General features: G+C 37.7%; 1 protein-coding gene across 6 annotated transcripts in view; it reads right to left on the reverse strand.

Annotated features, from left to right (window-relative positions):
• Positions 1 to 641: 641 nt before the first annotated feature.
• The window catches only part of Acsl4 (acyl-CoA synthetase long chain family member 4), a 63,978-nt gene continuing 37,789 nt past the window's right edge, over positions 642 to 26,830 (reverse strand). For all 6 annotated transcript variants that reach the window (XM_040744483.1, XM_040744484.1, XM_040744487.1 and 3 more), the window contains exons 5-17: positions 26,644 to 26,821; positions 25,249 to 25,358; positions 23,354 to 23,492; positions 21,868 to 22,018; positions 21,636 to 21,759; positions 20,061 to 20,132; positions 19,325 to 19,464; positions 18,320 to 18,492; positions 14,663 to 14,737; positions 13,477 to 13,668; positions 8,562 to 8,676; positions 7,273 to 7,430; positions 642 to 3,477 (exon numbers count right to left, since the gene is read on the reverse strand). In XM_040744483.1, the coding sequence (XP_040600417.1) occupies positions 3,320 to 3,477; positions 7,273 to 7,430; positions 8,562 to 8,676; positions 13,477 to 13,668; positions 14,663 to 14,737; positions 18,320 to 18,492; positions 19,325 to 19,464; positions 20,061 to 20,132; positions 21,636 to 21,759; positions 21,868 to 22,018; positions 23,354 to 23,492; positions 25,249 to 25,358; positions 26,644 to 26,821 (1,785 nt within the window). In that variant the 3' untranslated portion in view covers positions 642 to 3,319. The remainder of the gene's footprint in view (positions 3,478 to 7,272; positions 7,431 to 8,561; positions 8,677 to 13,476; positions 13,669 to 14,662; positions 14,738 to 18,319; positions 18,493 to 19,324; positions 19,465 to 20,060; positions 20,133 to 21,635; positions 21,760 to 21,867; positions 22,019 to 23,353; positions 23,493 to 25,248; positions 25,359 to 26,643; positions 26,822 to 26,830) is intronic.

Genomic DNA, 26,830 nt, shown 5'->3' on the forward strand with positions numbered 1-26,830 from the left:
CTCTAAATCCAAACATCTTTCCACAAACTCTTCAATAATAGGGAATTCGTTAAGGCTCGTGATGTGCTGGTTAATAGTTTTAAACCACCTGACAGATGAATGAATAGTCAGGTTTTACAGTATTGTCAGGAGAGCCAGTGTAAGGTATTGCTCTAAACACTGGACACGGATTACTTCTTTCCAATTGTCCTAACAACCCTATGGAGTAGATCCCATTATCAATCCACTCCATTTTTCCAGAGAGAAAATTGCCACTCTGGAATGTTAATTTGCCCAAAGTGACCAAACCAGAGTTTCAAAAACAAAAAACAGAGACCATTAACATAATATTTATGTCTGTGTATCCTCATATTAACTCATATTTCTATGTAAACATTAGCCTAAAGTTAATGATTACTTAACAGAATTTACCAATTCATACCTCTTAACTATGCTATGTCCTACAGTTTAAGTTTTACAACATATTCAACTCACTGTATTAAAGTAATCTCTCTGGGTTCAAAAAAAACCCAACTAATAGATAGATAGTGTTTAAATATGCTAGGTTAAGCACTTAATACTCAAACATACTATTTAAAAGCCTACATAACACTCCAATGTACAGATTTGCATGTCGCCACTGTAAGTAAAAACAAATAGGCTTGATAACACAGGTGGATTTATTTCATAAGATTCAAGTGCAAACTTGAAAATAAGAACAAAGCTTTTCAAGAGTAAACACAACAAATCTAAACAACAATCCTACAATCATGCATTTTAACAGAAAGTACAAACATGAATACAAAGTTTGTAACTACATTCAAAATTAAAATTATTACTCTCCAGGTCCCAAATGTCATACAACCTTTAACCTGTTCTCAGCTTGTTACTGTAGAAACATTTGTCATATGCAATCGGGAAAGTATAGGCAAAGATTACTAATCAGTCTCTATGAACAAAGAGAAAGGACTCTCCCTCACTTCAGACTATATGAATCATTCCCCTGTATTTCATAAAATCATACCTTCAGTCTACATAAAAAAGTACAAACAGTAAGGAAATAAGACCCTCTCATGTAATTAAAGCAAAAATCATGAGTGTTCAACTTAGAAATGTATACACTTATAAGCAATATTAAGTACAGCTTTACTTGATGGCTGACATGTAATAATTGTGAACAATTTAAATAGGTATAAAAATGGAGATCAAAATCTGTAGGCTCAAATACTTAAAAAGTCACCATGAATATGGAAAATACTTCTGTTTACATAAACATGTATATTTCTGATGAAAAGTCAGGGGGGCAGTGGCATCTCCCTGGTCCCTTAACATGTTTGGATTTTCATGAAGAATTAATTAGCAGCACCCAACCTTAAGTGTTAATTACGTGATTCTTAAGGACCTAGTCAACAGATTAGTTGGCAGTGTTCCAGCTTTCGGGAGATGGGGTGGGTAGGGTGCAAGTATCTGAAGTAACATAGTATGCATGCACTCACATTTAAAAATCACCATTCCAAATGGAAACACATATTGGGAGAGCCTAAGAAAACAACCCTTAAAGGACTGCCAGGGGGCAGGAGTAAATAGAAGCTGAACAGTAGTCTACTTGATAATAATGTCGTTTCACACTTCGAAGGCAAGTTGGGAAGCATGAGAATACTCACATATAACTTCAGGGAAAACTTGCCTCCAACTTGATTTTGTGGAACACTAAAAAGAAACTTTTTACAAAACCTTCGCTGTTGCTTATGACACCTGATGATTTTTCTCTTTATTACCACCATATACAGAACAATTAAATAATTTCTTTATAAATATTTTAGAGCGCAAAGAATTCAGTTTGTTGCAGTGGTGGCCCACATCTGTACAACACAATGTAAGCAACATATATATATATATATATGTATACATATATATACACGTGTGTGTATAAAATGATTACGAAAAAGTGCAAAGAATAACAGTATTAAGAATTTTTACTTTTTACAGTAACTATGGTTCAAGTGCGAATATCTATCAAGAATATATAATCCCAGACTTTAACTAAAGATTTAAAAAGAAACCCACACCCCAAGTTACTGCACAGACAGTCCTTAATCAAGTAACCCTGCCCTTCTCCCAAATCTAGCAATTCCAGTCTCTAACCCTCCATAAACAGGAAAGTGGTAACAGTGTTTGCTTCCCTTCAACTTCCCCAGGCTCATCCAAGACAATTAATCACCCGTAGGTTTGAATGAGGTTTCTGAGGAAGCCATTTATCATAACCCGCTTTGCTGAAATTAAAGCAAATGAAAGGCTCTCTGAAATGCACACCACTGATCAATAATCCAATCGGCAACAGCAAACAGACCATAAATTACAAATGTAATTTAATACAAGCACATTTTAAAATCAAGCCCCATTATCAAAGAGAAATTCAGTCTAAATCTCTCTTTCCTCCCCAGGTTCAGTGCTATACAGGGTCCTAATCCTGAATCTTTATGATTCCATGGATTTTCTAACAGAAAAACAGTGTATCTTGTTGAATTTTGATGGACTCTGTCATTTCTCTCTTAGTCTCTGTCTTTTACTAGATCACATACAGAAAGGTCACTTTTACAAAGTGTACTTTCCTCTAAAGACATTCAGATAATTACAGTTGCTGATTTTAGTTCTCAGGCACCCAAAGGAACAGGTGAGCTTCCCTTCAAACATCTCACTAGATATTTTTGGTATGTATGTTGTTTAATTCTTAACTTCAGGCACTGTAATTATTGACAATATTGCAATGTTCTATGTCTAACCTACATGACAATTATGATCTTAAAGTAATACCTTCTAAGATACTGACTCCAGATTATATTACAACTGATGCTTTCCCTTCAAGGCATGGTTGGAAGAGAATTTGAAAGTCTTGTGGTTCTTCTGCTTTGAGTAGTGTTAATACACAATTTTGTCATGATTACTACTGAAACTTCTGAACTAGGAAAACAATAGACACCGGAAGCTGTAAATTTCCTCAACTGCATCTACTTCAACCCCAGTTCACTTACTTTAGCATGAAGTATCTTTTCTTTATAAAAACAAGTGTATCTAAGGCAAATTTTTAAAAACAGAATTTCTGCTCTAAAATTAATACAGCTAAAGGGAAATGTCTTTTCAATTTCAGCTTCACTAGAATTATGCAAAACTAAGTTAAAGTAGACGCAAGTATTTTAACCACTTTTGGTTGTTTTTTGTTTTGTTTTCATATGTCTTTAGAAGATATACCTTGCATCTAGCAGGTCAATAAAGGCTTAAAGTCTAGAACTGAAAAACCTTCAGGCCACCTCCTGTCCAAATGTAAGTAAGAGTGACATTTTTATTTGCCCCCATACATTCGCTCAATGTCCTTGAGATAATGGTTCTTCAATTCCTTCCTTTTCAGCTTGAAGGCATCTGTTACCAAACCAGTTTCAGGGGTCCATGGCTCTGGGCTTAATCGAACCTTGATTGGAATTTCAAATCGCTCCAAGTTCACTAAAAAAAAAAAAAGGAGGAGAAGGGTAGGAGAGTCAAGGAAAGTATAGAAAGGAGGAAGGGGAGAAAAGAAGAGAAAAACAATGAACAAAACACAAATCTTTCAGAAGTGACAGTCTAGATGATGCAATGAAAGAGAAAATATATTTACTGGTATGTCGGACAGTTACTAACAATATGACCACCTTTCTCAAGATCTGCAGAAGCATTTTTGCTCACACAGACACACACAACATCTTCCTCGTCACAGCCCTCACAGTGCTGTTCCTCTGCCTGGGATGGCTTTCCATCCAGATATCTATTAACATCCAGAATTCTCCTAACTACTTGTAACAAAAAGGAAGACTAGATATTTTTGTCCCCAATATATTTTTCTTATAGTATGACTACACTTTGTTCAATGCCTGTATTTCCTTCAAAGATATTACATATTTGTCTCAACCAGTACAACACAAACTCCATGAAATTAGGGTCTTTGTTTTATTGATTGTAACTCATAGATTAGATCAAGAGCCCTCAACAAAAAATACATATGAGCCGGGCATTGGTGGCGCACGTCTTTAATCCCAGCACTGGGGGGGGTCAGAGGCAGGCGGATCTCTGTGAGTCTGAGGCCAGCCTGGTCTACAGAGCAAGTGCCAAGACAACCCCCAAAGCAATATAAGAGAAACCCTGTCTCAAAAAATCAAACAAAACCATACTAATCTATTAAATTATTCCATAAAAAGTAAAATCTCTCAAAAAATATCTCTTATAGTTGTGTTATATAATCAAATGTGAACCAAGATGGTATTTATTTGGAATAATGATGGTATTTATATGGTGTAAGACCAGACACAGTACATGTATATGTTGTGTAAGAGCTATACAACATGTTTGGGGAAATATAAGAAATCAAGAACATAGAGATAACTGCCTGTGGCATACACCTCTAATCCCAGTCACTCAAGAGGCAGAAGCAGGTAGATCTCTGTGAGTTTCAGAATATACAATGAGACTCTGTAAAATGAAAACATCAATAATAGAAAAGAACAGAGTATTATATTAGCCTATTTCTTACAATCCCCCAAGGTATATGTATTAACATAAGCTCATTCTTAAAATTCTGAAGGTCAAACATGTTACCCTGCATGCAAGCTTGATTTTTTTTTGTGGAATGACTTAAAAATAACACTTGTGCATCTTTACAAAGCTACTACCCAGCAGCCTTTATGACATTAGAAACCACTTTAAAGGATGTAATGCTGAATATGAAAAATAATCTCTCATATATTATTTAGCATCATGTTACCCCCAAGTAATGCCTAGACAGACAGCAGAAGAACAAAAACTTGCCTGAATTAACAATGTCTGCTCTAATCTTATATTATGACTCAGTTACCAAAGGGTACCTGAAATGTTTGCTCCCTGGATCACAGCTGGATCTCAAGGGAAATTAACTACATATTTGGCTCCAAAACCCTTTTTACTTTCCCTACTCACAAAGGTCTAATTCCTTAAAACACTGACAAAATTGGTAGGTATACCATTTCAGTTTATGCAAGTCAAAGAAAGCCTATTTTTAAAATGTTCCCATATTTCATCATTATTAGCTAAAATGCCATGTAAAGTATAACAAAAAAGGAGGCCTTTAGGGGTTTTATTCTGGGAATTCCCCATCACTGTTCTGTATTGAGGACAGGAATGAAGAACAAATAATTTTACATGCATATTTTCTCTGAATAAACCTGAGCATTCTAAAGCATTACCTGCAGGTGGCAGCATATAAGTGGTCTTTGTTTTGAGGGGGGAGGACCAACAAATAGACAGACAGACAAAGTGAGTGAGTGAGTATATTACAAGTGTGTAACCCATGTAGGACAGTGGAAGGAACTGGATTCCCCGGAGCTAGAGCTACAGGCTCATGATTATCATTCAGTATCCAAATCGTATGTATTTACTGAAAAAACTGTAGGCATTAAATAGGATACTGACATTATATAGCTACCGACAGTGGGGGCCCTAGAAGGCAGGTAAATAGAGTCAGGGGACTTCACTTACTTCCTTATCATTTTCTATATTGTCCACTATTTCACAATTACAGCTAACTGATAATTAGGATAATTGTTACTTTCATCTTTAAAATAAAACAACAGACAAAAATAGGTAAATAGCTTGCAGTTCAACATATGGAATACAGCATTCCTCTCTACTGTGCCTGATAAATAAATACCCTAAAATAACTTCTTTACTTAGGAAGCAGAGGTAAGAGGATCAATCCAAGTTCCAGGCTATCTTGATAATAATTTTTGGATGAAAAAAGTTAGTGACTACAGTGAAGCACATGAAGCAAGCACAAAGGCACTGGATGGGAAAGTTCAATTATGTTTAGAGAAAAACAAAAGAATCACTGGTAACTGAGTCAGAGAGGGCTAAGACAACTGCCAACTAGAACGGATGTGTCTTCCATGGAAGGCCTAGAGCAGGAAGCCCTGAGCACTGGATGCCTCTGAAGATAAGGAGGAAGGGTGACACAAACAGCAGGACATTTGATACTCAGGTGCTCTCTCTCTGTGCTGACTTTCCTGAACCAGGCTGTTTTTTTTTAGACTCAAGTACATGAGGTCCAACAGAGCTGGAGAATAAGGCTGCCAAAAAAGAAGGATTCGGTGCAGTTTTACTATGAGATTATTGGCAGTAAGATTAAGACCATCTACATAGCAGATTAGAGGCTTTGTGAGAGAAATGGAGTGGTCCAAAAGGGAGGAAAAAAGAAGACTAACTTATGAGTGATTTTTCAGAGAAGCCCAGGAGGCTTTCCAAAGTATTTTCAAGTAACTGTCTTTAAAATAGTAATGAACACAGAAGCATCAGAAGAAACTAGCAGATGCCATGGTTCTAATGACCATTCATTATCCAATTCTTTGTGTGACTTAATATCCTGAAAACTTAGGTAAATCCTCTGGAATGTCTAAAAAGATCCCTAGCCTTCACCAACCCAATGGCTAAGAATGTCATCAGGTCTATATCAGACATTTGCCTACTTTGCTGTAAACCTGCCTGCCTGATATATTCACTAGTATATGTGAAGTGTTTTGATTCATGATATTCTTTAATAATTCTTTTGAACATATCAGAGGTAACCTAAATCTGTCTAATCCAGGACCATGACCACTCACGTTTTGCTCCAAAAGGAACAATCACTTATTCTCTTTGAAAAGAAAAGACTTTGAACCCAAACTAGTGAGAAAAGATAAAGAAGGTCGCTACGTACTGACGAAGCAAACGCCCCAGCAAAAGGACATCTCTAAACAGGCATGGTCAAAAAACAGATGCAGCAATTTCATGAAATTCTAGTGGATGGAAAGTCAGATTCATCTCAGCACAACTGTGATTGGTGACCGTAATACCCAACTCTCAAAAAACAAAAAATTGCCGGGCGGTGGTGGCGCACGCCTTTAATCCCAGCACTCGGGAGGCAGAGGCAGGCAGATCTCTGTGAGTTCGAGGCTGGGCTGGACCGATAGCCTCCAAAACAATACAGAGAAACCCTGTCTCGTAAAAACCAAAAAAAAAGCCAAAAAACAAAAAATTACACATTTCTTAACTGATACGTTGATTTTATATACACATAATACTTGAACTGAGATTTTAGAGAGTTGGGAGAGAAATATTTTAAGGAGGCCTAATGGAAGTTAGATGGAGTAGATATGACCAAGATGCATTGTATACATACATGAAGTTTTTAGAGTAATGTACAAAATATTTGTTAGGTGACTTTTGTGGACTTCAAGGGCTTGACAATTTCTTACTTACTAGCATTTGCAGCTTCTCGGATTTCTCTCAGTATTTCAGCTTCCATGGCAGGGTTATTGCAGATATCAACCCAAGATCCCTCTACCCCTTTCTGTTGTGCCAAAAGGGTCAACCTCTTCTGGTTAGGAACCACAAAACTGATCACATAGGACTGGTCACTGAAATTTTAGATGGAAATCAAAATGAGCAAAATGACTCACAAGATATTCAATGTAACAATACAGCAGACATCATTCAAAATATACATAGTATATATTAATAAAAAAGAAAATGGCTCAATTTCACAGGCTTTTAACTTAGAAAACATGGACTGAAAGCTTACCCCATTATCTACTACCTATGTAAACTTTTGGGGAAATTAATCATGCTAAGTCTCAGTTGTTAAGGATCCTACATGAAAGAACTTGTGGCATAGATAGACTTGTAGCAAGACATGGTAGACGTCTAATAAAAACTACAATAAATGTTACTGAAATGATCTTCATGCTGCTAAATAAATTCAAGAATGATGGAGGATGTTCTTCTGTATATGTTTCTCTTTTTGGTTAATGAATAAAACACTGATTGGCCAGTAGCCAGGCAGGAAGTATAGGCGGGGCTACCAGATGAGAATTCTGGGGAGAGGAGGCAGAGAGAAGCTGCTGAGAGATGCCATGTAGCAGCCAAAGGAGTAAAATGCTGGAACATTCTCTGGTAAGAGAAGGCCATGTAGAAATACATAGATTAATAATTATAGGTTAATAATAAAGAAAGAGCTAGCCAGTAAGAAGCCTAAGCCATCAGCCAAACAATTTATAATCAAGTATCTGTGTGTTTATTTGGGGCAAAGCGGCGGTGGGACCAGGCGGAAAGAAACTCAGCCTACACAAGAACTTTCATGTTTATTTTCCCAACCCAAATCAAAGTTCTAAGAGGAATTTGATGGTACCTACATGCTTATAAACAATCAAATTTATTTTATAATGTTCCTTTTATTCTAAGTATATGAAACACAAAACACAACTACTCTTTGACTGGTGAGATAGTGATCAAGCCTGATACCCAAGTTTGTTCTCCCGGATGCCCATGGTAATAGGAGAAAACTCACACAAGTTGTCTCAAATGAGCTCCCCTCAACAAACAAATATAATATTTAAAAAAATAAGTTACCAGCCTGGCAGTGGTAGCACACACCTTTAAACCCAACACCTGGGAGGCAGAGGCCAGCCTGGCCTACACAGCTAGTATTAGGATAGCCAAGGCTACACAAAGAAGTCCTGTCTCAAAAAAAACAAACAAAAATGAAGTACCTTTTAGCAAAAGCACAGATGTTGTCAATCAGTGGACAATTCTTCAGTGCTGCTTCTACTTTTCCAAGAGATACATATTCGCCGGCTTGTAACTTCACAAGATCTTTCTTACGATCTGTAGTCAATAAAAAAAAATATGGATCCTCAAGTTAAAGTCAGACATTGGTTGTTTTCTCTTGGAGGCCTGCTCTTTCCTGAAGGAAGATGAAGGGGAAGTGCATTGGGGAAGAGGGGAGGAGGAGCAGCTGGGAAGAGTGGAGGGAGGGGAAAGTGTGGCCAGATATATTGTATAAAAGAGGAGTCTATTTTCAGTTAAAAAAAAGTACAGATCCATGGTTGGTTTCATTATGGCATATACAATTCTGACTTTCTTTCAATTGTATTGCCTTAGTCTTTATATACAAAGACATTTCTTCTAAAATCTTGCTATGTATATTATTTTCCCATACATATCACTAAAAGTACCTCAAGTATTATTATACTTAAAGATACAGCAGGTGTGTAAGGCAAGAGCAAGGTAAGTTCCAGGCCAGTGTGGTTTCCACAGTGGGTTCAAATCCAGTCTGACGTTTCTAGGAAGAGTCTGTTGCAAATCAATTGTCTCCAATGGAGTGTCACTGGGCATATCAACAACATACCAGGGAGGCCCCATCCTTAGGAGTAGTTAGCCAACTCAAAAAGTATTTTTGTTACTCTAACCCCCTTTTTGAAAGGGTGCTAGTCTGTGAGAGCACACAGTAGGGTGGGTAGGGAGGTAGGTAAGATTTGGGAGGACTTGGGAGAGGTAAAAACATGATCAAAATACATTGCATAAAAATGTTAAATAAAAATGATCTTCTCATATTCCTGATCACAGAGCTTGGAGCATTAGATTAGAATAGGAACTTGTCTGGTACAGGCTATGCAATGCTTGGCATTTCAGTTAACCTCTCTCCACCTCATTTAGATTACGGATAATGGTGCCTACCTCACAGAAGCATGTCATAGTATCTTGCATATAAAACATTTCCCTATTTGACATTTTCTTTGCAAAGTGACAGTGCTATAAGAAAGTACTGTCATAGGATGGCTCAACTTGCAATCATAGTCACTTGAAATCCTTTGTGTGAATGATGTGTTGTCTACCAACAGCAATAGTAGGAAGACAGAAGAGTGGGAGGATGAGGGAGGAGGGCTGTGAGCAAAATGCACTGTGCTCATGTATAAAGCAAACTGGGTTTCTAAAAAAGACTATGCTAGGTACTTTTCTACAAAAGACCCATTCTGACATTCTACCACAGCTAACAGCTTCCTTTTGCATTTTAAACCTGCAGCAACAGTGTGAAAATCTTGTACACATGCACAGTATACAAGCATTTCCATGTTAATGATATCTATTTGGATCACAATTGTTTACTTTTTGTCAACAATATACAAATATAAGGTTGCATACATGGTATGAGCATAACAAACAAAATTAATTATCTAACACAGAGAGAGACAGAGAGAGAGAGAGACAGAGAGAGAGACAGAGAGAGAGACAGAGAGAGAGAGACAGACAGACATGGTTGGTCTATGAAGTGCCTGCCGTGAAAGCATAAAAGCTGAGCAGTGGTGTGTATGTAGTGTATGTATATGCCTAGTCCTGTGGGAAGAAAAGGCATATAGACAGGTAGATTCCTGAAACTCATCTGCCAGGGAGCCCAGACAAATTGATGAGTTCCTCCAGGATCAGTGAGACACTGTCTCAAAAGAAGGCAGTAGGTGATCCAAAAAGCCACCCAACACCTCAACTTCTGGCCTTCTTGTTTACCTACACTACACATCGATGTGTCCATATACATATAAACAAGTACAAACACCATAAACACACAAATTGAAGAAAGGCCAAGAGTGGTGACACATGGTTCCAACTCCTACTCTTTTAGGAGTTTGAAGCAGGAGGCTGTGACTTCAAGACCAGGTTGCACAACCTAATATAACATGTTTAAAAAACAATTGGTGTTTGTAGGCATGCGGCCACTCCACTTGACTTTCGGAGAGGTGTTTGGAATCTGAGTTCTGGTCTCCATGCTTGAATGGCAGGTGCTTTACCCATTGGCCCACCCTCAGCCTTTTGCTTATTGTTTTCTATATTTATGAGATGTTGCGTGCGTGCATGCGTGTGTATGTGTGTATGTACTTGTGAGCTATGGCATGCGTGTCGATGTCAAAAAATAACTTGCCAGAGTCAGTTCTCTACTTCTCTTATATGGGAATGTATGGGAGTCAGGAATGGAATTCAGGGTGTTTAGATCAGTGGTAAAATTCTTTATCTGAGTGGTACATGTTTATACACACACACACACACACACACACACACTCTGTAAGGTAATAATTATAAATAATATATATATAGTAAGGTAAAGTTTATATATACGATACATCTACTGTAAGGCACAGTTTCAACTTGAATCTTTTATATATGGGGAGCCTCTTGTCTCAGCAACATTTGTTTATTACATTTATTGTATTAATATGGATATTTATAATGGCTAAACTTGGTTGTAAACTTGACACGCCTGGAAAGAGAGACCTCAGCTGAGGAACTGCCTCCATCAGACTGCCCTGTGAACACCTCAATGGACAATTTTTTTATTATTAATTGATTGACAAGAGTATAGTCCACTGTAGGAGGTGCCACCCCGGGCAGGTGGTCCTGCCTTATAGAAGAGGGCAGGCTGAGCAGAAACAGGGTTAATGTGAGTAAGTAGCAGACCCCCAGGGTTCCTGCTCCAAGTTCCTGGCCTGCATTCTCTCACTGATACCCTATAACCTGTAAACTGTTCCCTGCCCAAGTTACTTTTGGTAAAAGTATATTTCACAGCAACAGACAGAAAATAAGAGCAACCATGTTTTATCTTATAATTTGTGGTTTTGCCTCAATATTTAAAAATTTGACCATACTTTTTCTTGACTTTTGTCAGTGATATCATGTAGTACACATACATGTTCTTACCTGCTTTCTCTAATTAGAAGGGCTTAAGTTAATCTAGGTATATGCAGATTTATAAAGTATAAGAAATCATCTGAACCTACTGTTTAATTTACTGTTATATTGTTGGTAGCCTTGTCAACATCCTCTATAATGATTTGGATGCATTTTTATTTATTCATTGGAAATTTCCATTTCCTGGTAAAATATATCTAATAATTCTATCATAATTTTGAAAGTATCCAAGTAGCAGGATTTTTCTTCAATTTTTAATGTTTCATTTCCTAGCATCACAATCTGATGAATATTTTGTTTGCTTTTAGAGATGTTGAGAATTCATGGTTGAGTTTATTTTCCCCATTAATTAAATTTTTGTATCATTTTCATGATAATTAAAATGGAAAGAAATTGATTCTCTTGTGTTATAAAGGCTAATAAATACAGTTTCTTCAATAATCCTAGAACCTTCATCCAGTGACTGATGGAAGCAGAGACAGATACCCTCAGCTAAACACTGAACTGAACTCCTGGAACCTAGTGACAGAGATGGAGGAGTGATGAGCAAAGGGGTCAAGACCATGATGGTGAAACCCACAAAGACAGCTGACCAGATAAGGGGGGAGCTCTTGAATCCCAGACTGATGGCTGAGAGGCCAACAGGGGACTGATCCAGACTCCATGAATGTAGTGCCAGTGAGGAGGCCACAGAAATCACTGGGGCCTTGGGTAGTAGATCAGTTTTTACCATGGTGTATAAATGATCTTTGGGAGCCCATTCCAAATAGAGGGATTCTCTCTCAACCTGGACACATGGGGAAGAGCCTAGGTCCTGCCCTGGATGAAATGACAGACTTTGGCGATCCCCCCCTAAGGAGGGCCACACCCTCCCTGGGGAATGATGTGGGGATTGGGTGGGGAGCTGGGGGAGCTGGGGGAGGGACAAGGGAGGAGGGGTGGGAGAGGGAGCTGGGATTGACATGTGAAGCATTCATGTTTCTAATTTAAATAAAATCATATATTGAGGGATAAAAAAAACAATTGGTGTTGGTAGAGAATAAAGGAGAGCTTAGGCTGTAGGTTCATAATATAGTACTTTAGTACTCCTCTAGAAATATCATATGAGACTCTAGCTTTGCTCCCCAATAGATGAGGATAAGAACTATGAAGGTGTATCAAGCAATAAAAAAGTTTACCAGAGATGAAGACAAAACGTCCCAGGACATCTCTAATTACATTCTGCTCAGATACTGAGACGCTCAGTAGCAGAGTAAATGACTGGATGAATACAGGACTGGAAGACAGGACAGACCCTGTGGAGTGGCACTTACAGCTAAATAGTGTTTAAACCCTTTCCTGTTTAAAGTGAACATAGTATTTCCTTTGGAGTCACTTTTGGAGTTTTTTTAATGTAAATGTTTACTTCTATAAGACCATAAAGAAACACACATTTTCAAAAGAATAGACTGATTCTGAAGATTGAAATGATCATTTTCAAAACTCTCATGGACAGTAAGAGCCAATAGAAACAGGAAATCATGGATGTATGGTGATCATTGAGAAACAAGTGGGAGGCAAGGCATTAAACCGTGTATTTATGTCTAACAGTAAATAGTTAGAGACTCCTGCAGAGTTAGGCAAACAAAGCAGACCTTCACTCTTTTCTAAATTAGTTTGTATTCCAATTACTGAATCAACTGTTCATTTTCCCCACCTCAAACACTTCTACTACTTAAGAATATGCAGGCACTGCTCTGAACAGTTTACATTTATGAACTCACCCTGTGAGGTTGGGGATACCTCTGTTTCACAGATGGAGCTCAGGCACAAGAGCGTACGTAAGTAACTTGCAGAAAGTTGTAACCAATCAATCCATCAACCTTGCTGATGACCTATCCTGCATTCCCTTTCAGGCGCACTGAAGTCACAAAATGAACGCAACTAAAGAAAAAAGAATTCACTGACCTATAATCTGTAAGCAACCATCAGGGTGGAATTCTCCAATATCACCAGTGCAAAACCACCTCTGTCCATTTTCATCCACAGAATAATCTTCTGCTGTTTTCTCTTCATTTTTAAAATATCCCATGGAGATATTCTGCCCACCAATCACGATTTCACCTCTGGGGTTTGGCTTATCATGAACTGTATAACCACCTAGAAATATTTTTTTAAAAAAATCACTTGTTATCCTAAAACAAAATTCATCTTCTTTTATAAATTCTTCATTACAATTACCCAAACCTTTGATGACACACATAATTAAAGCTGAGTTCAGACAAATTGTAAGCTGAAACCATCCCAAAGAAGAGCAATACTTAAAGCTGTTGCAAGTAAATCACCAATGTGATGCTATCAACACTTCTCAGACTTTATGCTCAGAAGTTTCAGTCAAAGACAACAGACAACAAGTACCTAAGGAAATCAATAGCACTAAGCAAGGGAGAAGTGGAGGCCATGGGAAATGGTATGGATTTAAACAGTGGCCAGACAATTACTGTCTGGTAGTTATTATCAATTCTTTGTGGCATGGCAAGGCTGCATAATTATGTGTCTATTTAATAATCTACAGTAAGTATGTATATTTAGCATCCTTTATCATGTCCATCATAGGAAAATTGGTTTACTTCTTTCTCCAGCTCATTATAAAAAGAATTATCAATAGTATGTGTGTGGTTCTGGCTTCCTCTAAATGCCTTGCCTCTATAACTATTTGTGTAAACATTTACTGTACAAACAGCTACATAGATGCGTCTTGACTGTAGAAATCTTCTAGGGTCAAGATTTTGTGGTATATACGTGTGTACTTAGTCTCTCTGCCACCTGAAAATCCAGGGTTTCTCTTTGAGCCCCAATATCATCACTAGCAGAGCTGAGATTCAAGAGGTGCCTCATCTTCTCCAAACCCAGGAGAAGCTCCAATTAGAATCTTTTCCCCACCTTGCCCATCAAGTATTTCCTAAATTCAAAACCACAGCGGCTACAATCTAGACATTTTCCCCACAGAGCACAGAAAAGTCATAGGGAACAGGCAAAACAAAGGATCACTTGTTATGACTGACAGCCTCTCATTTCAATGAAACAGAAGTCCTGAGGCTCCAAGTGGTTCCCAAGGCATCTAGGGTCACTAGAGCTTGTGTGAAACTCTTACCTTCCTGCCAGTCTTTCAGCTTAATTTCACAGCAAATAAGAGGAGCTCCAACTCTTCCAGTAGTATAGTCAGTAACTATGGGAGAAAGGCAACAACAACATTAGTTCCAAGTCACCAGAAACACTGAGTCTAAACAAATGACGGAAGAGGTCATGGGGGGGGGGGGAGGGGAGGTGCCAACTCCTCATTTTTCAGTGTTTGGACTCCATTTCCTCAGTGCATCCTTGCTTTTCAGGGCTGAGTTTCCGAAAATTACATTAAAAAGTCTGTTCCAAGTGAAGGACTAGGTACACCATTATCTATGTAGGAGTCTGCTAAGACAGAATGTGATGAGAATTCCTGCTGTTACCCACTACATACCTCAGATGAACTATCTTTAGCCTTCATTTCTTTACCTATAAATACACTGACTTCATATAAGTACATACTGTGGAGATTAAATGTGTTTACTACCACTCGTCACAAATACAATTTTATTTGTCCTCAAACATCATCATCATGATCCCATTAGCCCTTGACAATCTGTGACTACTCTTAGCAATAATTCCATCTTAACAGATGGTTTATGAACAAACCCAGCCCTCAGAGACTTTACCAGCAAACTACTTAGAGAGAAATGTATGTGAAACACTATAGAGAATGCTTAAATCCTCATTTACCTGTACAAGTATGACATAAATTAGTTGAGGAGCTTAAAGGATGTCAGTCAAAAGGGAGTTAGATATGAGATAACCAAGAAATACAAGACAACTAAGGAAACTGCGGCTGTCTTGGACGTTGTGTATCCTGGTAGTGATAATTTCCTTTGTGGTTAGATGTGCTTGAGGCTGTATAGGTTGTCCCTGCTGCATCAAAAGCTAAGGGGCCAGGTTTCCCACAAGGTGCAAAAATCAAGGATCCTCCAGAAACTTTGGCAATATATTTTGATGATACTCTTTCCCCTCCCAACTCCTCCTCATCTTGATATCCACCTGACTCCATAAACCAACAACAAAAAAATAAAATATTCAGGGAACATTGTGGAAGACAAACAAAATCCACTAAGACCACCCTCTCCCCAAAATCGCACATACACACATAAAATGAGTCCATTTTGTGTTGGTCAGCTACTCCTGGGCATAAGGCCTGTCCTTGAGTGTAATAATCTACTGAAGAAAACTTTTCCTTTTACCAGGTGGTATCAATTGGGTTGAACTCAGACTAGAACATCATGTACAAACTCACACAGGTTCAAACCAGAAAAAAATTCCTACATCCCCAGTGTTTCTCAACCGGGCTTGATTTTTGTGTGCTAAGAAGATATGTGGCAATATTTGGATATGTTTCATTTTGACAGCATGGGTGAACAAGTTACTACTAGTAATGTTACTGTTAACACCCTTCAGTGGATGAGAGAGAATGCAAAAACAAAGAATTGTGCATTGCAAAAATGTGAATGGGGTCAAGGCTGAGACATCCTGCCTTTGGGAACTGAAGGCAATAGAAGACAGAACAAAAAAGAGGGATGTAAGAGGGACACTTCATTCCAAGATCACAACTGTGCAAAGTGATTGTTAAGACCATGCTATCATGAAACTTTCTATTGTGTGCGCACCCATAGATTTGTGTTGCTCTCAATTTTGCTAAGAGAATCTTCTTTTTGCAGTGGATAATGGTTAATGAAGAGACTCAGAACTGCTTAAAGTGCCTAGTGTAAATAGCTGTGAGAATTCGATCATGGAGGAATCATCTACAGGAGTGAATCTCAACCTCTGGGTCATGGCCCTTTCAAGAATCTTCTATCTCCAAAAATATTTACATTATGATCCATAACAGAAGCAAAATTATAGTTATGAAATAGCAACATGAGGAACTGTATTAAAGGGTCACAGCATTAGGAAGGTTGAAAACCCCTGCGCTATAACAACTTCATTCCATCCAATGCATAGGGAACATCTCAGACCAGGGAGTAGAAAGAATGTAAGAACCAGTGTATGAAATGATAACTTCTGAACATGACACGGCTGTTGTACATTATCAACTCACAGCTGCGATGCTTCCTATACAAGACCTGCACAAGACTATGCCAATCAAAATTCCAAAGGCTCCAAGACCCCACCCTTGGAGCTATCGATAAGTAACAACCATTGAGATAGGAAAATTCATTATCCTTTGGGATCATGGACATCAGTAGGTTGCCTACATCCCGTTGGACTTACACTTATAAATAGTAAAAAATAGGGGGAAACAGACTGAAGAGCTCTAGGAGAAGTTGGAGGGATATAGTGGGTATGGATATGACCAAAACCTGTTGCATTAATGTATGCAATTTTGAAACAATAAAAAATATTTTTAAAAAGTGCTTAAAGAAATTAAACCAACATGACATAATTTGAGGCTTAAAAATAAAGAGTATACACATTTAAAATCTAATGCTAGACAGTTTTATAACAAGCCCTGAATGACTTTAAAGGAATCATAAGGTAAGTTCCTATTGCTGAAGATACTGCATTTCAGACACAGGGGCCTCTGAGCTGGAATTGACCTGAATGCTCCCTCCCTGAGGACTAGCTTTCATGATACCAGAAGCTGCCATGCTAGCTTCCAAACGAAGGAAGAAAGCAATAGTCCTATCCAGCTATGATGCCTATGAACCACAACAGTGACCAGCACAGAAGGATAACTCTAAGAGTGTAGCAGTAACATTCCTATCTTGCAGATAAGCAACAGCTCTAATTGGATATAAGAATGCCTGGTTCTACAAACTTAGTCAACTACTCAGGGCGAGTCAAGTCAGGGATCTTGGAGGACAACCCAAAGCCATTAATTTACCAAGCCAGCATAATCCCTAACTACACTCTAAATACACCCACAGGTAAGTATAGTTCTCACCCTTCATCAAGGAAACTTCTCTTTCCAATAGCCAGTGACTATTACAGAAAACTACAACCAATCAAAATGTCGCGGTGTTGAGCCCAGTAACAATGGGTACATTTACAAAACAACTCCTGTACATAATATTCAGAGAACATTGTGGAAGGAGCCAGAGGATCAGGAATTTGCTGTGAGATCATGTCTCCTAGTAATGTCAGAAGCTACATTTATACAACATCACCAACATGACTGCCTAAGCATGAGCTGCACAAGGACAACAGGCATACCTGTTGGACAGGGGAAAAGACCACGAGGTCTTGACCCTACATATGAGAGAACCACATACAGGGCTGGGACCAGGAGAGGTAGTTTTCCCCATGTGAAGCACATCAACTGGATATCCCATACCAAATGGTCAGCCCTGGGAACATGCATAGTAGTAACATATAGGATAAGCTGGGAATATGTATGTATATAACTATATTAATGTTAACAATAATTAATTTTTAAAAAGCCATGAATTTGAAAGAGTGCAAGGAGAAGCATATGAGAGGGTTTGGAGGATGCAAAGAGATACGGGAAATGATATAACTATATTATAATCTCAAAATTAAAGATAATTTTCAGCTGGGGTATGGTGGCACATGCCTTTAATGCCAGCACTTGGATGGCAGAGGTTGGCATATCTCTGTGAACTTGAGGCCAGTCCGGCCTACAGAACAAGTTTCAGGATAGTCAGGGCTCCTCAAGGAGAGCCTGTCTCAAAAAGCCAAAAAGGGATGCTAATACATGACCAATGCTCACCTTCAGTAACGGTCCCAGCACCACATGTTTCTGTCAGTCCATAACCCTGACCAATGGGGCAGCAGAAGCAGACATTCATGAATCGGTGTGTCTGAGGAGACAGTGGGGCCCCACCAGACAGCATCATTCGGACATTCCCTCCCAGCAGAGCCTTCACCTTTTTAAAGAGTAACCTTGATAAGAAGGGAAAGAAATAATAGTCATACTGTCACACATTACTCTTGGTAACCAGCTAACAAGCTATGATAAAGTTCTCACAACTGGCTGAACAGAGACACTTGCAAATCATGATGGTAATGGGCGGGTGGCAAATAACACTTTCAAAATATGCCAGAAAAGCATCCCATCCCTCAGATCCAAATGTGCAATATTGGGATCATGCTCTGACTCATGCTAAACAAAAGAAAACTACGTCAAGGAAAAATTGTTAGCTTTCTATGGAACACTCAGTCAACTATTTTATGAGCCTCCTAACTGCTATATTTATCAACTTACTATAATTTTATGAACACAATAAAAGAGAAAATAATGTGTAGGATACATCTTAAAAATTACTTTTGTTTGTGGGTACATACAGTGATATTATCCTATACACATATACTTTAAAACTTCAATGTTTTTATTCAAAACTGTATTCTGGTTTTCTTCAAGAGATCCATTTATAATTACCTCACTATTAAAATTAGTTGAATTATCAAATTCACAGTGCATAGTCTTATTCTTGTATAAACTGTAGGACTCAGAATATAGAATAAATTGAAGTTTTAATCTTGATGTAATATTCAAAATAAATGAATTTGTCATTTGGTTATCTTTCAGATTTCAAAACATAAAAATTTATAGGCGTATTGACACATGGTCATGGTGGCAGATTTTGGAAAGCCTGTGGGGTGTCCATTTATGTCAAGAAGTTCGAAGCTAGATTGGAAACTATCAAAATTTGGATACCATACCAAACAGAATTTGATACATATTTAAAATACAAGGCCTCTGAAATGTACTTACAGATTACAAAGAGGTGCATCATATCCTTTTTTGATTTGTTCTAATTTGTAATCATACCCTATTTTGAATAGAGTTTTCTGAATATAATTCATCTCTTGAACCTTGCTCATGACATTCTTATAAATTCTATCCATGATTTCCTGCAAGATAAACAAAATACTCAATAATCTGAAAACAATTACAACATCACTAAAGATAGTCTTGATTTGATGATACATTGATACTTTTAGGTGGAGATCTATCGAGGAAAATGGACATATTTACTTCTTGGGAAGCTTTTGGAAATTGGTAGATTTCTTTAAGAAGTACTTCAAGAAGATGACAGGTGAGTGAGAAGTACTGTCCCTTACACTCAGCTGTGTCACCAACCTTGGAGATGCTGCCTTAGTTCTCTAGGATAACAAAGGATTCCTTAATTATTTTTAGTTACAAGATTAAACAAAACGATCGGGAGAGTACATTTCTATCTTAACATAGAAGGACTATGCCTCAACTCTAGGCACTTTGTAGGAGGTCATTTTCATCTTGAATTTCTAGCTATCAGCACTCACTCACAGGTATACATTTCAACCTTGTTGTTTCTATGATTTTAAGGATCATCTATGCCACCATTTAAAAGTAAAATTATCCCTTAAGTGTACACATATACCTAAGAGGATTTCTTCTTAAAAATTAAAAATATAAGCAAGAACTTTTATAAGTGACTCTTTTCTATTTGTGACTACTCTGTACTCACCGGAACAGCAGCCATAAGAGTGGGTTTCAGCACAGTGCAATCACCCTTGCTTCCTTTCTTGATTTTGCTGGACTACATTAATAAAAAAACAAATATAATCAGGAAAACAGACAGGTGCTAGCAAAAAATGTGGGGTTCTAATACAAGTGTTAATAACAAAGGCAGAATCTACACAAGGACTTAATCATTTATTGCATCATCTATTGCAAGTTCACAGACTACATGATTTTTTTATTTTATTCTGTTGGTTTGATTTCTAGCACATTGCAGCCTTACCCAGAAGAGAAATTGATCCAGGATAACAATAGACTTGGACATTCTGGTGAACTAACGATTTGTATTAATAATGTACCATCAAATATAACACTTCATTACTTCATTTTCAAGAAAATGTTAATTTTAAGCAGATTCATCACTAATCAGAATTGAATGTGAAGGCTTTTTTTGTTGTTGTTGTTTTTCGAGGCAATGTGTCTCTGTATTATTTGGAGGCTGTCCTGGAACTCTGTAAGACCAGGCAGGCTGGCCTTAAACTCAGAGAGATCTGCCTGCCTCTGCTTCCTGATTGCTGGATTAAAAGCGTGGGCCACCACATCCAGCACACTGAAGGCATTTTTAACTTTCTTTGATTACTCAATAGTAAAGGATGTATCTCAAACTAACCACTATGGACATCAATTAATGTCACACAGAAATAATAATTTGATAATATTCTGGTTGGTAACATAGTAAGGACCATGTCAGTGTCATGTGGCTACACGCACATATATACATCTATGTACAATTTCTTTCATGCATAAATAATACAGTCATTCATTGAAAAAAAGGAGATAAGAATCTCCTATATTGTGAACTAGTGGTTTACAAATCTGGACAAATTATACATTAACCAGGCTAGTACAGGAAAGAAAACTAACTCTCAAGAAGCAGTAAAATCTATAAGAAATACCATATAGATTCCACCACATAGGTTGTTCTCTTCTTAAAGCTATTTTCTCTGTCTGTAATTTCAAATGTGCTTAAACTATGAGTTAGGGCTGTCTATTGTTGGGCTTCATGCTATGAACAATAGAAACAAAGGAGAACCCTGGTTCAGTGTAAAGCTGAGGGCTGGCCTTGCAGATACTACAATGCTATCCAACAGAATTCTCTGCAAAGATCAAATATTTGCATCTGTGCCATAGAATATGTTATCAATTGGTCACAGACGTATCAGGAACCTGAAATGTGGCTAAGTAAAACAAGAAATCAGAAAATTTCTAATTTTAATCAATTTCTATTTAAAGATAGGACTAGTATCACAGATTCAGAATAAGTTCAGAAGAAAACTAGGTCTAAAACCTACACCTCTTCCCAAGAACTAGTTAATAGTCCTAAACAGTATGCTAACTGTTCCATGAATATACTTAGCAGTATAAATTCTCCAGAGTACAATCTAATACAGAAAGATGGAATTATTTCAAGATATTTTTAAAACATGGGGTCTAAATCAATGCTAGTACCATGTTATTCATGGAAAGCTATGTTTGATGCCATGGGGGCCTTTGATCTTTGAGCAAAGAGAAAGTTTGTCACCTGGTCAGATAATGTCAGTGGAGAAGAATATCCAATCCTACAGCCATAGGTAAAGCAAGATATCTCTGCTGTCAATTCCAGCACATGAGCCAAAGGTAAATAACCAATATATGTGTCCTTTGGTCTAAACCAAAATAAGAGAAACAGATTAACCACGTTGAACAGGCATTTGAAATTCATAACTTAACTACGAACTCTGTATTCCTAAGAAAGCTGAGTGATCCTCTCTTACCCAAGTCCAGGTATTCTTTCACACTGGCCTGTCATTCCAGCTATCAAGTTGCTATGGTGCATCATCACTCCCTTGGGTCGGCCAGTAGAACCACTGGTATACATGACAATGGCCATGTCGGAAGGTGTTGGTCTATTTGGAGGAATGCTTGCTAAATAAATGAAAAAGCATATTATCTTCAGTTCAAAGAGTGGATTACACTTGACAAGAAGGTATTTTCATTTTACATAATGATGCAGATTTCAAAATTACTCAGTATTAATAAATAGTAAGAATGTTTATCAAATTCCGGTTGATTGAAATAAAGATTTCAAACTCCATTCGGTCTATTTTAGGATGGCCAATCTAAGCCCCAACTGATCAAGTCTCTTCACAGCGTTACATACAGAACTGGGAAGGATTTCTGAAGCTTTGAAAGAATAATACCATGTATAGATTCCTTAGCGCTAAATAATGGTTCAGGGCCCAGCATGGTGGTGCACACCTTTAATCCCAGCACTTGGGAGGCAGAAGCAGGCAAATCTTTGAATTTAAGGCCAGCCTGATTTACAGAGTGAGTTCTAAGACAGCACACAACATGACATTTCCCCTCTGTCTATTTTGTTTGTTTGTTTTTAGAGACAGGGTTTCTCTGTATTGTTTTGGAGTCTGTACTGAAACTTACTCTGTAGAACAGGTTGGCCTCGAACTCACAGAGATCCGCCTGCCTCTGCTTCCCAAGTGCTGGGATTAAAGGCATGCGCCACCAACGCATGCAAATGTGTCCTTATAATAACCAGACTACAATATATTACAATTCTACATATACTATTATGATGACACATTATGATAATGACTATACTCATGTAAAAATTATGAATCCTATCTATCGTGGAGACAAATGGATGCCTGTGATTCATGTCAACTCTCAATCAAAATTATGAGAACTGATAAAGTATCTTCTATGCTTCTGTGTCATGCTCTGGTGAATCATTAGACCTGGCAGCAGAACGTCCTGCTGATCACAGCTTCCCAGTCAAGCATGCACCAGCCTTGCAATATTAACCTGGTATCAACAGACAGCTCTCCATGGATCTCTGCCATTTATGTGCGTTAAGCCAGTACAGGAACTGATTTGCGTTGGGCTGTCTTTTCAAAGGATGTACACTCTTCTAGAGTGAATAACAGGCATTTTTCCTGTCCAGAACAGTAAAAAAATACACTATTTGCCCCCCAGGCTTCTTTTCTACGATACAAATTCATATTCTGACCATAGTTTTGAAGAAAAAAAACTACCTCAACTCTAACCTAAAATCTGCTTGTTGTCATGAAGAAACTCAGCCAAGATTGCCTTCTTCAAAAGAAAGGAAAAGGAAATTTCAGTCATATGCAGTCTCGATCACTTTTAAGATTAAACAGCTTCGGCATTTTTACTAATGTCACTTCTTTTATTAATCTATTACATTAGCAAACATGAATAAATGAGGAAATTAACTGATTCACTTACAGTTTTCTGGCTTGGATCCCAACTCTTCTACTGATTGCATGCTGTGAATCTCAAACCCTTCAGGGTACTCTGCTTTATTGATAGTCTTATTATCCACATAAATGATATGCTTGACACAATTGATATCTAATAATGCCGCCTGTTGAATGGAAATAAAAGCCTGCTATTCAATTTGGCACACTATCAAAATTAATAGTAACTGACAGGACTGGAAAACGTTTACTAAATAAATTTCACTGTGGTAATTATAGACAAATTCAGAGTGCTCTAATGCTGCAATCATATTAAATAAGCCACCCATATCTTTAGAATGAAAAGCACTAAGACCAAAATATTTAAAAATAATAGCAACTACATTAAGATGCAAAAAGACAGACAATGCAAAAACATGTAAATCTAGACAATAAAAATGTAAATGGGGCAGGAAAGGAGTATACATGTGTATGTTTACTAGTGTATTTTCTCTTTTTGTTTCCTATCAATCTTATCTTATGTCTGTCTCTTAAACATATTAATGTAGCTTGTCACAAAATGTACTTTTGGCCAGGGCACTGGTGGCACACGCATTTAATCCCAGCACTCGGGAGGCGGAGGCAGGAGGATCTCTGTGAGTTCCAGGCCAGAGCAAGTTCCTCCAAAACAATACAGAGAAACCCTGACTCGAAAACAAAAAAAAAAAGAGAAAGAAACAAAGATATGAGCTAACAGGAAGGCAGATTTCAATACAAAAGAACTGCTTCTGCAATAAGTTAAACAAGGCTGGGGGAGATGGCCCAGTTTGGAAATGTTTCATGACACTGAAGTCAAAAGGATTTTTTTCATTGTTGCTGTTTTTGTTTAGTTTTGAATAATCCCTAAATACATAGAAAACAGAAACAAAAGTAGACTAAAACGTTTCTAAATAGTAAAGGAAACAATCATCAGAAGGAGAACATACAGGGCAAGATAAAACACTGCAAACACTCTATTTGATACATGTTGTATATCCAGAAACTTGGCAACAAGTCAAAGAACCCAAATGACAATAGAGGAAAGATCTAAATAAACAGTTCTCAAAAGAAGACATACAAATAACCAAGAGATACATGAAAAAAATCTCAGCATCACCAGTCAAAAGCACTTGAAATTTCACTTATCTTCCAAGAGAATGACTATTATAAAAAAGGCAAAAGGTCCTAGTAATTCTGTGGAAAGGGGGGAATTCTTGCACCACACTGATGATGAAAATCTACATCAATATAGTCATTATTTAAAAAAGTACAAACGGTTGTCCAAAACTTAAAAATATATTACTCTATGACCACAACAATCTTACTATCAGGAATCCTGAAGAAATGAAATCAGTATGTCAATGACATTTATATTCTCATGTTCAATACCTTACTGTTTGCAATAGCCAAGGGATGGATATAGCCTACCAACTGATGTATGGATAAAGAAAGCATATTACATATATATATAGGAATACTATTCAACCATAAGAAGAATGCGAGCCCAGCATTTGCAACAACTTGGCTACAGCTAAAGATCATTACTGTAAGTGAAATAAGCCAGGCACAGAACACTAAGCAGCATATAACCTCATTTATGTGAAATGGAAGAATTGTAGTTAGCAGAGACGAGGTAGAACAGGAAAGGTAGGCTGGAGAAACTGACTAATGGACACGAAGTTACAGCTGGATATGGAGCAAGAGGATATGGTGTTTCTACATAGCATGATGGCTATGCTGATAATGTACCATGTGTTTCAAAAAACAAAGAAAGTATATTCAATGTTTCAAACACGTTTTAAGCTGAGTTGAGCATTACACAGTGTAGATATGTTGAAACACACACACACACGTTTAGGTATTGGTTAAAATTTAGGTATAAATTTAAAACAATTTCATACTTACCTTCAATTTGCTTTCCAGAAGCTCAACACTAGTAATCAGATAGGAAGCCTCAGATTCATTTAACCCATGAACTACAGCTTCTTTGCCAAGTGTGGCATATAAAGTCACAACTATATAATAAAAAGTAAACATGAAAATTAGACACTTAACACTTTTGAGGATGATATGTTATTTAAGCCAGGCCTTACATATAGCAACAGTGCAGACACAAGCACTTTATGTTTTAATTAGGTTTTCATAGTTACCGGGTTCCTCAAACTTACAAATTCCCAGGAATCAAACTGAGATACTTAAAGTCAACAGGTCCTGGGAAGTGGTCAGGTCAGAGGACAGCCCAGTAACAAGTTCCCTTTCATTGTTAATTGCCCAAAAGAATGGATAAGGCATTCTTAAAAAAATTTTTCAAGTTCTCAAGTCAGACAAAGCCACAAATAATGTCCTTGCTCCTTCCAAAAAGCTTTTTCAGTAGGTTCAATGTCTAATACCATTGGTCAGACAAGAAAGTTCAAAGCGCAAAAATGAAATAAAATTTGTAAGCAATCACTTTTGTTGTACAGTCTCCAAAACCATACCTTCAACCTTGAAAACTTTAGGCTATAACTCATTTCTAATTAAAAATTAAAATTCTGAGTTATACATAGGTCTCAGCTCCCAAACTAACACTTATAGAACTTGCTATCCTTAATAGGAGCCACTGGATTATTATTATTTCTAATTTTATTATTTTTGTATGTATACAGTGTGTGTATTTGCCTGTGTGGAAATCCAAGGACAATAATATTGGGTTTTGGTCTTCACTTTCCACTTTGAGGCCTGGTCTCTTAATGTTCTACTGTGCATACAGGCTAGCTGGACTCTGTCTCAACTTCCCATCTTGCCTTAGGAAAGCTGAGAGTACAGACTGCTTTATGTGTGTTCTAGGGATTTGAACTCAGGTTCTCATGCGTTATCCATCAAGCCTTCTTCTTGGCCCCTAGCCATGTTTTATGGACATAATCATATAGGAAAATAGCTAAGGAACACCTCAGTTTCATATAATAGTGCACATGTTGTGTGTGGTGTAACTATTTTATTCAGTGCTGAGGAACAAATCCATGATCTCAAGTATGCTATAAAAATGTTTTACTAGCCGGGTGTTGGTGGCCCACACCTTTAATCCCAGCACTAGGGAGGTAGAGGCGGGCGGATCTCTGTGACTTCGAAGGCAGCCTGGTCTACAAAGAGTTCCAGTACAGGCTCCAAAGCAATGCAAAGAAACCCGGTCTCAAAAATAAAAAAAAGTTTTACTAATGAGTTATAAGCTATCAGCCCACTTTGAAAACAGGAGCATCTCAGAACACACTTCCCATGTTAGCGAAGCTCTCCCTCTCCCCTGTAAAAACACAAGGCACTCACGGGGAAAGTTGTACTTGAAGCAAGTCTGTGCTGCAATCATCCACTCAGCCCTGGTCTCACAGAAAATGGCAATGGTGCTCTTTGGTTTCAGTCCCAATGCAGTGAGTCCACTTCCAAAGTTATTCACTCTGCGGTTCACTTCAAGATAGTTTATCCATTTATAGTTGCCGAGAATTAACTGTTAAAA

The sequence above is a fragment of the Mesocricetus auratus genome, unplaced genomic scaffold (genome assembly GCF_017639785.1).
Source record: "Mesocricetus auratus isolate SY011 unplaced genomic scaffold, BCM_Maur_2.0 Super-Scaffold_100003, whole genome shotgun sequence".
NCBI classification, from domain to species: domain Eukaryota; kingdom Metazoa; phylum Chordata; class Mammalia; order Rodentia; family Cricetidae; genus Mesocricetus; species Mesocricetus auratus.